Genomic DNA, 14,165 nt, shown 5'->3' on the forward strand with positions numbered 1-14,165 from the left:
CCAGCATTTCCAGCTGAACATCCAGCTGGAAACATTGTGGTTCCTCTTGAACCCAAAATGAGCCGGAAGAAATTCAGTGCAGCTGCTTAAGAGAGAGGGGGTGGGGGAATAGAAGGATATGGAGCCAGTCTGGGAGTAGTGCCAAATACCTTGGGTGGAAGTGCCGTAAGGCTGGCCCAAGGCATTTCATTTGGAACTGATTGGTCCAAATGAACCTACTATCTGTTATCTTGCTTGACTCAGTTTTATGTGGGCAGTTATGTAGTAGGCAAGAGAAGAAGAGTAGCAAAGCTGTTCAGCTTCAGATACACATTTGATTTGTGCGGTAGAGGGGGGAGAAGTTACTGCCATACAGCATATGTAAACCAGCCAAATCTCAAACATATTATAGAGGAAGAGAATGAATGAACCCATGATTGACTGCATATTGAATACATTACTTGCTTCCACTTTGGGTTGCTTCCAGCAAGTCTTTTAATCTTTATGTTAGAGGCAATTTCAACATTATTTTGGTAGCTGAAGGGGTTATTTATTTATTTATTGTTCTTGTTATGGGCCGTCTTGGCTGGAGTTCATTCTGAGAATCAGGAAAGAGGATATTTATAAAGTGACTTGAAAGGCAGTAGGTAAAATTTATGTTTTTGGTGTAAAGTATATGTTCAGTTTTCTCAGCATTTTAAACATAGACTGCATGAAAGGCATACTCTGCTTCTGTACTCATTAGAGTTGTGACGCTCAGATGAAGAGCTCAGTTTTATAGGTTGTAAAAAATGAACAAGGATGCCACTGAGTAAATGATTCACCAGTAGTTCAGTTCAAGATACTGACTTTATAGTTCTGGTCTTCGTCAAGATACATGCACCTCCACACGTGTAAGCCTTGGAGAAGTGTTTCTCAATCTTAGCAACTTTAAGATGTGTGGACTTCAACTCCCAGAATTCCCAGGGAGTTCTGGGAGTTGAAGTCCACACATCTTAAAGTTGCCAATTTTGAAAAGCACTGCCTTAATTTGTCCCTTGGAGCCTTACCACTTGGCAGTGATACAGCGTCCCTGCAGATACACCTTCAGCCATTGAATGTCAGAGGCTATGATCTTGTCAAGTTGTGTTCCAAACAAGGGAAAAAATCCTGGCAACTCCACTGGATGGCGTGCAAACTCCTCAGTGCTTGCCCTATTGACTGATTTCAGTTGGAGGGAGTGACAGCTTGCTATACCCCTTGCTACACTGTCAAGTGAGGAGTTGTACTCTAGACATGTTTGGGATTTATTCATGGTGGAACAAAATTGGAGAAAGGCAACTCACCACTAAGATTAGTTGGGAATATGGTAGACTTCTCCGTTTTCTATATGCCTAGAAAAATCTATATTTGCAACTTGGGCGATCTTTGAACTATACATTTGCCAAAACCTATTTTTAGAGAGGAAGAGGTGAGTTAAAGTTTTAGAATATTTTATAAACGATTCTGTTTCGCATCCCGTTGTTCTACCAAGTTGCACATTTTCCAATGTCCCCCCCCCACCACATCTGGTTGGGGTTTAATATTTATGTGCAAAATGTATGGAACAAGACATGCAAAGTCTCTGTGTAAGGCCTACCACAGTGATGAATACTGGGACATTTCAGAACTTCCCTAAGACAAATAAATGCTAATAAGCGTAATATAAGAGATGAGAACAGGCTCTTGAAAAAAAGGTTGAAGAAAAATGAAATCCTGGGGCAGGGAACTGAACCTATAGCTTCTGTTGGAAATATTAGAAATATGGAGAAATGTTGTATCTAATGGCCAAAACCATAATTCCAATTTAGGGAGGAGATAGTGTGTTCCATTTTGGGTTTAGCTTTAGGTAAATGCAGCTATTAAGGGCAGCTAAGGGCCTAAAATTACTTTGGCCAGAATGAGAAACATACAAAAGTATTCTTTCTTTCCAGAATTTCAGCATCTGTTGTAGGTGTACCTATTGTGATGTATTTTTCATTTTATGTAAAAGCATAAAAACATGAAACCACCAGGACACTAAAGCCCATCCAGTTCAGCTTTCCGTCACCAATAGCAACAGCAACAGAGTGCGATATCTGAGTTCACTTGGCATGTTTGTCAAATAAGCAGCATTATCTGGCTTCACACAGTATGATAAGCCATAACATTTATAGCACAGACTATAGTTCATAAACCACAATATCTGCTTTTATACAGCATGCTAAGCCAAAACCAAAGAAACTACATTTTGCCATGTATGATCCTAATAAAAGAGGTATATGTGGACATAACAATGTTATCACAGCAAAAAGCCATTGGTAGGTTTAGCTTCCCACAAATTCTAATTCCTTTATGAGTAGTAGTATCAATAATTGACCAGCCTCTCTGACTTAAATAAAAGTTGACAGTCCAGGTTTTAGAACAGTGTTGATTTCCATAGAAGTTAAGACTAAATGATTGTCAGAAGTGGACATACTACAGTTTAGATGAAAAACCAAGAGAGACAGAGAACTGAGTTTCAGCTGAGCAATCAGCTTAGGGCATTGGTTGGCTTTGTAGAAACCTAGGAGAACTTGACTCTGTTGGAATGTTTGAGACATGTCTCTTATGCTCAACTGTAATTTGTAAACAAAAAACGGTATGAAGTACTAATACATCTCTTGCAGAATCCTTGCAGAACAATCTAAACCTATGTAAGCACTGTGTTCCTTGCTATTCAGGGAGGTGGGGTAAACATAACCATTTAAACTGGAGGGAGTTACGGTATCCTGTGTTATTAATTTCTATGCACCTTAAATGGGAAATGAGAAACAGTATCTGAGCTTATGAGGGGGTCTCCAGCTAGGGTTCCTACCTTGCCCCAAGTAGTATGAGGATGCTTGGGGCAAAACTGAGCTTTAGTTGAGCTTATTGTCTACTAACAAAATGAGATAAAATAGACCTGAACTTAGCAGGGAATGTTGTATGTGTGCAGATATGACTAAGACTGGTCATCTAGTCTTCACTTTCTCTCTTGTATTAAAAAAAAGCATCACATGAAAGTCTCAGTTGAGTGAAACCATGATGGCTGGTGGAGACCAATATTTATGGACCCATCTGGTGATGACCATGGCATATAGAAGACTGATTTGGAATGCAAAAGGAGTAAATCATAAAGAGCATAAATTAAGAAAATGAAAGAAGAAAAATAAATACATTCTGTGAAACTAAGAGAAAGGGGAAAATTGTAATAGATCAGAATGAAGATGGCCGGATCATGTACAGTGGGGTTATGGATGTAGGGAAATGATATTGTAGCTTAATTATGAATAAAGGGGTTATTATGGGAGTATGAAATGGGGTCATATAGGTTGTTATGGGTCCATATGAAAGTAGAAATCCATAAGCTGGTGATAGTTGCATGTTACTCTCCAGGGAATGGTAATAATGAAAAAATAAGAGATAAGTGTGGGGAAATGTTGTGTAAGATTCTGAATGAATGTGATCTAAGTGAAAATTATTCTGTTAGGTGGCATGAATGGATGAATGAGAATGAGATGAGAGTACAGAAAAAGTACCCAAGACCTGAGAATGAATGAGAATGTCGACAGTTTGGTGACTAATTGCTTAGAAAAATGTCTGATTGTTTTGAATAGATCTTTAAACATAATATTTAACCAAGAGATTGTGAATTCTAGTGGTATGAATGCCAGCTGGATGACTTTGACCCAGTCACTCCCTCTCAGCCCAGCCCATCGTATGGAGTTGTTGTGGGGAAAATAGGAGGTGGGAGCATTTGGTATATACGCTCCCTTGAGTTGACCAAAAATAAAGGAAGCTAAATAAATAAATCTCTTCATATGTACATATGACAAAGGAATGAATATAAATATAAAAACAAGTGAAACTGGATGATGCTTCCATGCTTAAAGGAGCTATACAACTATCAAACCAGAAAAGAGATATGGATCATTTTTTTTACTGGATGTACAAAAGAGATCTGTTAAAGTTTTGAAGATTTTCTGAGAAGTGACAAAAACAACAAAAAAACAAAAACAAAAAAGAATGAATGAATGAATTCCTCTTACTGGATGTACAAAAGAGACTTGCTAAAGTTTGAAAGTTTTTGGGGAAGGATAAAAAAAGATGACAGGAAATCAAACTGCAGGACTCTATTTGAAGGGGTTAAGAATTAAGATCTTTAAAAGTATAGGGAAGGAATACAAGGTTGGCTTATTTGATCAGGGTTAATGTAGATAATTAGTTATATCTGACATCCCTTACTGGACTTTTGCTGATAAGGAATGAATGATGAGGATTTTGGATTTTGTTTTTAGCTATTTACTTAAATTGTGTGTACTTTTTGGGATGAAGGGGGAAATTACTTCTTTTTTCTTCTTTTTTAACACTGTTTTTTCTTTCCTTTTTATATTTTTGTAATTTGTATAGTTTTTATTCTTTGTAACTGTAATCTCCAATAAAATTATTTGAAAAAATATAAATATAAAAACATGATTGATATGATTGTTTATAATGAAATATTGAGATCATTAGCAAAGGATACAATGATGATGAAAGGTTCTGAATCTGAGACCAACCCTTCTTTGATAATGTCAGGAATGGATCTTGGTTAAAAATGGACTTGGAGAAAAGGAAAGAAATTAAAACACCTAGAGTGAAAATGAAACAATTGTAGGAAGAGAAAATATGAATCCTGTATGAAAAAGTATTAGAAGGTAGATTCGTATCCCAACAGAATGAGAATATAGCAGCTAAATGAAAAGGATAATGTTACAGAATGCCACAGAAATGTATTGAGTTCTGGCTTCCGCTCGGAGTCATGGCTGACTAAAGATGTCTCTGCAAACGAGCAGAGATGACAACCGCTGTGAAGAACGAAAGACCAGTGAGTAGACCTTGGAAGCTCTCTGGAGAAGGAGAGAACGGGAGATCACCCATGAGTGCTCTGAATGACAGTTCCTTGCAAGGAGACCGTAAAACAGCAGTCTCCCATGGGTTTGAGCACCAGGAGCCGAGGCAGAAGACATCTTTGCTCTAAGCAGTGGTGGAGCCTTTCACAAGGACACTAAGCCAGCCGAACTCACTTTCTAATCACATTCAGAAATGTTCAATTTAACCACTATGGATATTAGAGGCCTTCACAATGGCAAGCTTAATTTGACACCTGGTGAATTCTACCTTCTTCTTTGTATTTAAGAAATTTAAGCAGAGTCTTAAGAATTTAAATTAATATATAATTGGCAAAAAGCAAAAAAAGGGGGGGGGGATTTTGATTTAAGAAAGTTTTAAATGGATTGGACCAGAGAAATTTGGCATATTGGTTATTTTTACTATAAGGTTCAAAAAACAAGTATATAATTAAATAATATGCTCATGGGAAATGACTGAAATAGAACTAAACCCATATTAGGAACTGAGGCTTGATGAAGGTTGTAAATGGACACTGGAGGGAACTAAAGGACCAGGCAGAAAAGAGTTAAAATGGATAAGCCAGCTATAACTTTTTCTTATTTTAAAGATAAGAAAATAAATAAAAAATAAATGGACTGAGATATTAATAACTAATATCTCAGAAGGGATACAGATTTCAATGGTTAAACGCTTCAATGGAAGATGATGAGAAAAATTTTAAAAAACAATTCTTACCTGTCACAGACATTATAGAGTTTGAAGGCATGGAAGACAACAAAATTGAGATTTCCAAAATGGGAATACAAAAGACAAATCAAGAAAAAGATCTGGACATGGAACAGCTACGACAAGAAATCCTGGACGATGCCCCTTTGTGGGATTTACAAAGTAGGCTGGTGAAACTTTGAAGACTCCTTTTGTATGCCAAAGACTGATGAAAGATCAGATCCTGCGATGCCATTGGGATGATTTAAAGGTCAAGATTGTGAAGAGCAAAAAGAAGGAATATAAAGTTGGACTATTGATCAGGGATAAACTATATGTCGGATATTTTTGGTAACACCTAATGGACATTTTGCTGAACCAGGACTGAAAAGATGATGATTTCTGGATTGCATATAGATAACATTTAGGCTATGGGGAGAAGAGTTTTTTTAATCTGTAACTTTAAAAGAGGATGAAAAAGTTACTATATTAGCTTATGCTCAGTGTGATGAAGGTCGGAAGCCATTTCTTTACTATGGTCTTTGTTGCCTTTTTCTTTTTTCTAGTTTTTTTCTTTTCCTTTTGTTTTGTTTTTTCTGCAGCTTCTGAACTTTTCTTTTTTCTTTTAGTTGAATTTGTATTAGTTTTTACTATGTTTATTAAAATCTTTAATAAAATTATATAAAGAAATTATCAAGTTCTGCTATGGAAAAGGAGACTTGGTTGAATGATGAAGTGAAATAGGCTGTGGATGAGGAAAAAATGCTTAAAACAGAATTGTCTAATGCAGGGTTCCTCAACCTTGGTGACTTGAAGATATGTGGGCTTCAAGTCACCAAGGTTGAGGAACCCTGGTCTAATTTGTATAGAGAGAGAAAAAATAGATGCAAAAGATGTAGTCAAAGAAGCTAGATTTCCATTTCTTTCCTTTTCTCATCCTCCCTCTTATCAAAGGGAATGCTTTTTCTGAGGTCTCTTCTGTGTTTTGCATAATGTTGTTAATCCCAAAAGGGAATAGCATGACAGGTGTGTGTTTACACACGCACACACACAGAGTTATCTGCTAAAATCACCCTTTTGTCTGTTTTGAACCTACTTTTATGGGGTGATCCTGGGGTTCTGGAAGAAGGTGAAAATATTAAAATCTTCAGAGTGATTCAGATGTTGCAGTTTTCAGTCAGTGTTTGGGCACTGTGTTCTTGTTCAGAGAATCATAGAATGAATGAGTTGGAAGGGGCCATCATCCAATTCTCTGTTCAGTGCAGGAGTCCAAATTCAAGGTCAGTGTTGCAACCCCCATTTTGCCAATGGGGGGACTGAGGCAGAAAGAAGACAACTTGCATATGGCTATCAGGGAAACACATAGTTGAATGAAGTCTTGCTTTGTACATTATGACAGGGTATGAGATTGAAACATATCTGAACAGCTGTTTTCCCTGTCAGAGAGAGGGAGAGATGCCTTTATTTATTTAATAAAACAGAACAAAGAGAAAAAAACATACAACAGCAAAAAGAAATAAAAGGCAAAAAAGAGAGCAACACAACAACAAAAATTGTATACATAAAGGCTTCTCATGCATGCAATCGTTACCCAACAGTTCCATTAAAAGCTGGCTATATTTCATTGTAATTGTTCCTACACAACTTGCATTTGTAAGCAAACTGTTTATAAAGCACAAATAACATCAGGTCTTCAATCTTAAAGGAAATCAACCCTGATTGCTCATTGGAAGGATCGATAATGAAGCTCAGGCTCAGATACTTTGGTCACTTAATGCGAAGAGAGATCTCTTTGGAGAAGACCCTGATGCTGGGAAAGATTGAAGGCAAAAGGAGAAGAGGACGGCAGAGGATGAGATGGTTAGATAGCATCACTGAAGCAATGAGCATGAAACTGAGCAAACTCAGGGAGGCAGTGAAGGACAGGAAGGCCTGGCGCAATATGGTTCATGGGGTCACGAAGAGTCGGACATGACTTAACGACTAAACAACAGCAACATCAGGTCTTCAACCCACTGGGTAACTGAAGCCATAAAATTATCTTTCTAGAGTTGAAGAACTAGCTTCTTAGCACTAATGATTAATCCAGGTATATGGGTTGGGAAGAGAGGTGCAAGCAGGCTGATAAAAGAACAAACGAAGACAGTTATTAATTTAAAATTTCTTAGGTGCAAGATTGGAGAAGAGTTCTGTTCAGATTCTTTCCAGTTAAGACTCTGTAAATGCCAATTCCAAAGCAACAATAAAAGTTGGGTGAGCATGCCGTAAACACTTTGAGTGAGGGGAGATAAAGAGAGACCAGGCACCCATCTCATCAAATCTTACTTGCAGCTGAACATTTTACAGGCCGTATCAAGTGTTCAAGAGCGCAGCGTAAGCTGGTGTGATGGAGTTGCTTTCCCAGCACTGAACCAGGGAAGAGGCTTGATCAGAAGCTGAAGACAAAGAAAAAGTTAGTTTAATGTGGAGTGAACAAAAATGCACTGCTTATTTTCGATAGTGAGTTTTTCGTACCTTAGGAAGGAAAGCAAAATGAATTTTGCCCTTTTGTATCAGTATTTTCCATTACTTTTATTTTGCTATCAATTTTTCTGCAAAGAGAGGGAAACGCCATAGAAGAATGCCTGAGAAAAATGAAGAATCTTAGGCAGGCAGGCTAGGAAAGTCTATACCCTGATCCTTAAGAACTTTGCCAGGACATGGTCCTCTAGTGGCCAGGTATATTGGTAGGTGGGCCACAAATGAAGTGTGGAAGTTGTCATGCATGAGAACAGTGCTTCTCAATCTCAGCAACTTTAAGATGTATTGACCAACTCCCAGAATTCCCCAACTGGCATGCTGGCTGGAGAATTCTGGGAATTGAAGTTCACACATCTTAAAGTTGTGAAGATTGAGAAACACTACACTAGAATATGCAAGCAGTCTTTGTGCGTTTTATTTATTCTGTCTCTTTTCTGCTGAACCTGGGGGGTGGCATTTGTATCTGCAGCATGGGGAGGCATTGGAGAGTGGATGCAACCCCCAGTTCCCATGGCCGACTTGATCCTTCCAGGCATGCTCACACTCCTGTCTATCCCAATAGGGGCACAAATGGTGGAGGTCAGCCAAAAGGGATTTACCTAGCACTGAGTCTGTGTGGTAACAACATGTTAACTTGGACTAAAATGGATAGTTGGGTTTCAGCATTCTGCAGGAAGCCAACCACTGTCTTAGTCGATTGTGTAAAGCAGGGCATCATATTAAGATACAATGTGGTTTTCTGTTTGGGTGTAGCATGGTATTTGACGTTCTCTATTATGATCTGTTAACCCAGGTTTGGGACTTAATGTGTTATGTGAATCCAGGCAGTAAGGCAGCTACTTCTTGCTTTCCAAGTTTCTCGTTTTAGGGCCATTTTGCAGATTACATATGCAGTGGGTGTGCCAGCTTTACGTAGGCATTTTTTGTAGTTAGCACAGAGTAGACAGACATCTAAAGAGGATTTGCTCAGTGATCCATGATTACTCCATGATATTTCTGCCTTTCTCACTTTTGTGTTTACTAAGATAAAATCCTTGTAAACCTTAGAAGCTGTGACAAACCCTGTTACTATGGAGAGTTTAAAGTGACCTAAAGCCCAGTTAAACATTCCTTATTGTCAGAACTTCCACTAAATCCATGGCTATCGAAAATGGCAACTGGTCATCTATTTCCTGCTTGTCAGACTCTCTTGCAGCACTCTGGACTGGAAATCATAAATCCCAAAGAACTCTTAGGGCTCTGATTAGAAAGATTTATTTTAAAAAGGTTAAAATAATGCAAGAATTCCAGCAAGTACTGAAGTACCTTTAGATCAAGAATCTATATATAGGCAAATTGGGTGGCAAAGTTCTGGTTCTTCCCTTATGTAAATGCTTAATATAGCTTTACCCTTATTCAGAATGTCATGGTGTTTCATAGTCACACCACTACCACCCTCACATTACAAAAGCCAGGAAACCACAAATACGGCTATTGCTTTTGGCCTAAATCGTGTAACATCTGCTTGGACCTTTATTTGCTTTCTCTGCCAGATTCTGTTTATGCAGGCTAAAGTGTTTGATCCAATACATCTGGAGAGCACCAGGTTGGGGAACCTTGTGCTGAAGGTTTTTCTGTTTCCATTTCTCTGCTTTGGCTCTCTCAGTTCTTGCTATGAACCTGCTTCCTAGGCTACTTCCATATGTAGCATTTGGGCCAAATGGCCCTATGCCTTTGTGATCCCATAACATCGTCCCTATTCAGCAGCTGAGATCATGTATTTCTGGCTCAGTCATACAGCAATCACACTGCTGCAAATCTAGTTTTCTAGCTGAAACATGGGAGCTCCATGAAGCTTGGAAGCAGGCAGTTTTCCCAGTGGCAGGAAGTCCCAGCTCTGGGTTTTTTCCCCCTCTTGAAGAAGTTCAGCTGTGGTGGCATTATATCAAGATACTACCATTTCAGCATTCACCATTCCTTTAATTTGCGAGCAGAGGGATGGAGAACAAACACACACAGTATGGAAGAGGTCCAGGCAGCGTTCAGCAGAAAGGAGCATTTTATATCTAAAATTGGTTTCTTAGTGTTTTGAAGTTGGCTGCACTGAAGGCAATTGCAAGTTGGATTCTGAGAGTTTGGAAAGTATTTGGGGATTTGAAAGAGACCCTAGCGTAGGTTATAGATACGAGGGTGATAGGAGAAAACCTCATAAACTATGCCAATGCTATAAAAAAAATCTAGAGTGAAAGCTTCCATTCTAGCTCTGGCATGTTAAACAAAGTGTTACCCAAGAGCTCAGTTGGACTTTACATGTTTTAGGAACTCATTAAACCACAATTCAGAATTCCTGCTGAATCATCTGCCCTTTCTCAGTTCTTCTGAGAAAGTTTCTGCTTTCATCCTCCTCTTCCTTCTAAGATAGCCTTAGCCAACCTGATGTCCTCCAGATGTGTTTGCCTGCAGCTCCTTTCCTCCTTTCTAGCTAGCACTGGATATGATGTATGGAGGCCCACCACATCTGCAGAATATCTGGTTGAGGAAAACTATTCTAAGTGCTGCTTCCAACACAACAAAAAGTTGTCAGAAAAGATATATCTAAGCATTTTGGAATGTAGAAGACCTTGCAGCTTTGGACACATGAAGATCTCTCTGTAGCACCATTTTCTTGACTTTCCATGAAGCCTTTGGCTTCACTCTTTAATTCTTAGTCTCGAGAAGAAACAAATCTTAAATATATTGACAGTGTGCAATTTCTGTGCCTCATCCCATTCTACCCTTGACTTTTCTAATCTCCTTTCCCTCTTGCTAGAGGTTTCTACCATTTAATCATGGGGTACAGAGACATTTTATTGTTTATCCTATAAAGAGATATTTTATTTTGATGGTGCTGAACAAATAAATATGCTTAGTATGCTCAGAATAGTATGACATAAATGTCTATTATGTAGAGTATTTCAGCAAATATATTTGTGGTCTTGTAATCACCTTAGATATTATTGTGGCATTCTGAATACAGGATCTAGCCTTTTTGAAACTGTGTTTTGCAGATTAGCCTATCAAAGAAATGATGATGATGAGGAAGAAGCTGCTCGAGAGCGGCGCAGGCGGGCCCGTCAAGAAAGACTGCGGCAAAAAGAAGAGGATGACTTAGGGCAAGGAACTGAGAAACCTGAAGCTAATGCCCAAAATAAGTAAGGTTCTGCCATATGAATAGCTTTGGTGGATTTTCATTCTGTGTCATGTCAAGGGGATTTAACCATGGAAGAAGAGCTGAACAATTTAATTGTTCCTGTCCTTTAATACACTATTCTATATCCTCCATTCTCTAAAGTGGTAGGAAGTTCCAGGTGCAGCTTTATAGAATCAGTTTCCTGATTAGGAGAATATACTTATATAAAACAATCTTTTAATATAATGCATTTTTATTATTAAAAGGGCAGCCAGTAGTAGTTTCCAAGCAATATTGGTCTAGTTTCCCCATATTCTAGGAAGTTGATTCTGTGATCAGACTGTTGACCAAGTATCCTCCATCCTGCTCCATGTTTAGCATTGATTTCTCACCATCAAGACAAGCAACTTTTTTTTTTTTTAAAAAAAAAGGCCTTAAAAAACCAAACAAAACAGAAAGGTAGTTTTGTACCAATAAGCCCCTTCTCATATCCTACACTTAGAGACTTGAACTAGTCCCAAAATTTTGGGGGTCCTGATTGGAAGCACAGATGGGTAGAGATTCTTGGCATTTTCAAGTTACAGTAGATTAAAAAGAATATGATATAAAACCTTACATGAGACCCTGGAGGAACTCTGACAGTCAAAATAAATAACTTTGGGGTGAATGAAAAAGTTCATGTCTTTGCATTAATGGTTAGACTCACTATAAAAAAAGGGGGGGGGCCATAAAAATCAAAGCCAAGTGTGATCTAAAAAACTCTGGAGGACCACTACATGGAGCAAAGAAATGACCAAATTGCAAAGATTTGCACAAAGAAATTTTTTTTTTACTGTATATAATTATAATTTCTGATCCATCTGTGAGTTTCTCCAGCTTCTGAAGTCACTTTTATCAGCTTTCTTTGAACAAATATGGTTACCAAGTACTATTAGTCACAGTGATGGGTGTAACGCTAAATAAGTGGTGGTTCTCTGAGCTTGGTTGTTTTCCTGAAGATTTTTTGTTATTCAGCCAGGTAACATCATCAGCTCAGGGAACACCAAGAGCCCAACAGTTCATCCCTGAGTCACATACTGTATATTCTGATTATCAGATTAACTTTCTGATTAGGACTGGGGAGATCCTGGTTCAAATCCCAATTCATCATGAAGCCAAACTTACCTATGATGATAAAATGGGGAGGGCAGAAGGCAATGTAAGCAAGCCACTCTGAACTCCAGGAGGAAACATAAAAAGTAAATGCAGCAGACAAATCAATAAAAATAAAACTCTGCATCTTTTGTAGCATTGCAGAAGGAGAGTCCAAAATTACCACAACAGTGACCACTGTTACGACTACTCAAGGTGATGGAGATGATGACTCTCTGTTTCTGGAGAGGATGGCACGGAGAGAGGAAAGACGTCAAAAGCGTCTTCAAGAAGCACTGGAGCGCCAAAAGGAACTTGACCCAACCGTTACTGATGAGAGCGTGTCCTTCACAAGCAGAAAAATGGTGAATAATGTGGAAGAAAATGAAACCCCAGGAAAGGAAGAAAAAGTAGAAACCCACAGAAGACGCTATGAAGTGGAGGAAACAGAAACCATCACTAAATCATACCAGAGGAACAACTTGGGGCAGGATGAGGAAGATGAGAAGAAAGATGAGAAAACCAAAGAGGAGGTGGAAGACCAGAAACCAAAGCCACAAGCCCCAGAGGAGAATCAGGTAGAAGTAACAGTAGAGAAGGAGAATGTAGACAATGAAGAGGAATCTGCAGTGTTGGAGGGAAAGCATCTTGAGGTAAATGCAGAGGAGGACAAATTAGAGAATGACACCCATGTTCTTGCCGGTTCAGAGGAGGTCATCAGCATTACAGTAGCCATAGATAAAAAGAAGGAGGAAGACAATGAGGCAGAAATGAAGCAGAAACAAATTGAGGAGAAGGAAAGGCTTGAGAGGGAGGAAATGGAGAGAGCCCAAGCTGAGGAACAGAGGAAAGCAGAGGAGGAAAGAGAGAGGCTGGAAGCTGAGAAAAGGGAAGCTGAGGAGAAAGCAAGGCTAGAGGCAGAAGAGCGGGAGAGAGTGAAGGCTGAGGAACAGCGGAAGGCTGAGGAGGAGAGAAAGAGGAAGGAGGAGGAAGAGGCGGAGAAGAAAAGAGCTGCCCAGGAGAAAGAGAGACGTGAAGCTGAGGAGAGGGAGAGGAGGAAGGCAGCCGAAGAGAAAAAAGCAGCTGAGGAACGAGAGAGGGCTAAGGAGAAGGAAAAGAGGGAGGCAGAGGAGAGGGCCAAAGCTGAGGCTAAAAGGGCAGCTGAGGAAAAGGCTAAACTAGAAGAGGAGAGGTTAAAGGCCAGACAAAAGTCTGAGGAGAAAAAGGTAGACCAGCTGAAAGGCAAGAAGGGGGATGAGAAGAAAATAGAAGAGAAGCAGGTAAAAGAGAAGAAACTCCAAGAGGAGAACATCACAGCAGCTTCCCTCAGGAAACAGGTACAGTAAACATTTTGCACCCAACCACAGTTTGCCTGTGTTTTGTAGAAAATGTAATGCATTTCACCAGAAAAAGACAGAGAGAGAAACTGGAATTTGTTCAGTTATCTCTTTCCACTTTGGGCTACTAACTCTTGCCAAAGTTTTATTTCTTTTTGGACTTAAGCTTCTAGCTTCACCTATCCATAGCATGATCAGTGCATGACACTTGGTTAAGTTGCTGTTTTCTTGGCTCTTCTTGTGGAAATCTAGGCATGCTCAATTCTTCACAGCTTCTTTATCTTCCTTTTCTGTGGCTGATGGTTGGCCAAGGGAGGTAGCCAAAGGTATACACCAGGTCCAGAGGCACAGCATGAGCCATGAATGACCACCCAGGAAACCTTGGTGGTAGGATGCTGAATAAGCATCCACACGTATTAGAACCAAACACAGCC

The 14,165-nt window shown here is 39.2% G+C and overlaps 1 protein-coding gene across 9 annotated transcripts in view; it reads left to right on the forward strand.

Moving 5' to 3' along the window:
- CALD1 (caldesmon 1) overlaps positions 1–14,165 on the forward strand; it is a 191,581-nt gene that overhangs the window by 154,952 nt on the left and 22,464 nt on the right. For 7 of the 9 annotated variants that reach the window (XR_015796278.1, XR_015796277.1, XM_088141303.1 and 4 more), the window contains 2 exons: positions 11,142–11,285; positions 12,552–13,731. Coding sequence is in view for 7 of the 9 variants with exons in the window: in XM_088141303.1 (XP_087997429.1) it covers positions 11,142–11,285; positions 12,552–13,731 (1,324 nt within the window). In the remaining 2 variants the exon portion in view is untranslated. The remainder of the gene's footprint in view (positions 1–11,141; positions 11,286–12,551; positions 13,732–14,165) is intronic. The other 2 variants (XM_088141305.1, XM_088141304.1) reach the window with 1 other exon arrangement.

The sequence above is a fragment of the Python bivittatus genome, unplaced genomic scaffold (assembly GCF_059951505.1).
Source record: "Python bivittatus isolate LINGU-HERP-01145 unplaced genomic scaffold, Pbiv_v1 ctg000330_np1212, whole genome shotgun sequence".
NCBI lineage: Eukaryota > Metazoa > Chordata > Lepidosauria > Squamata > Pythonidae > Python > Python bivittatus.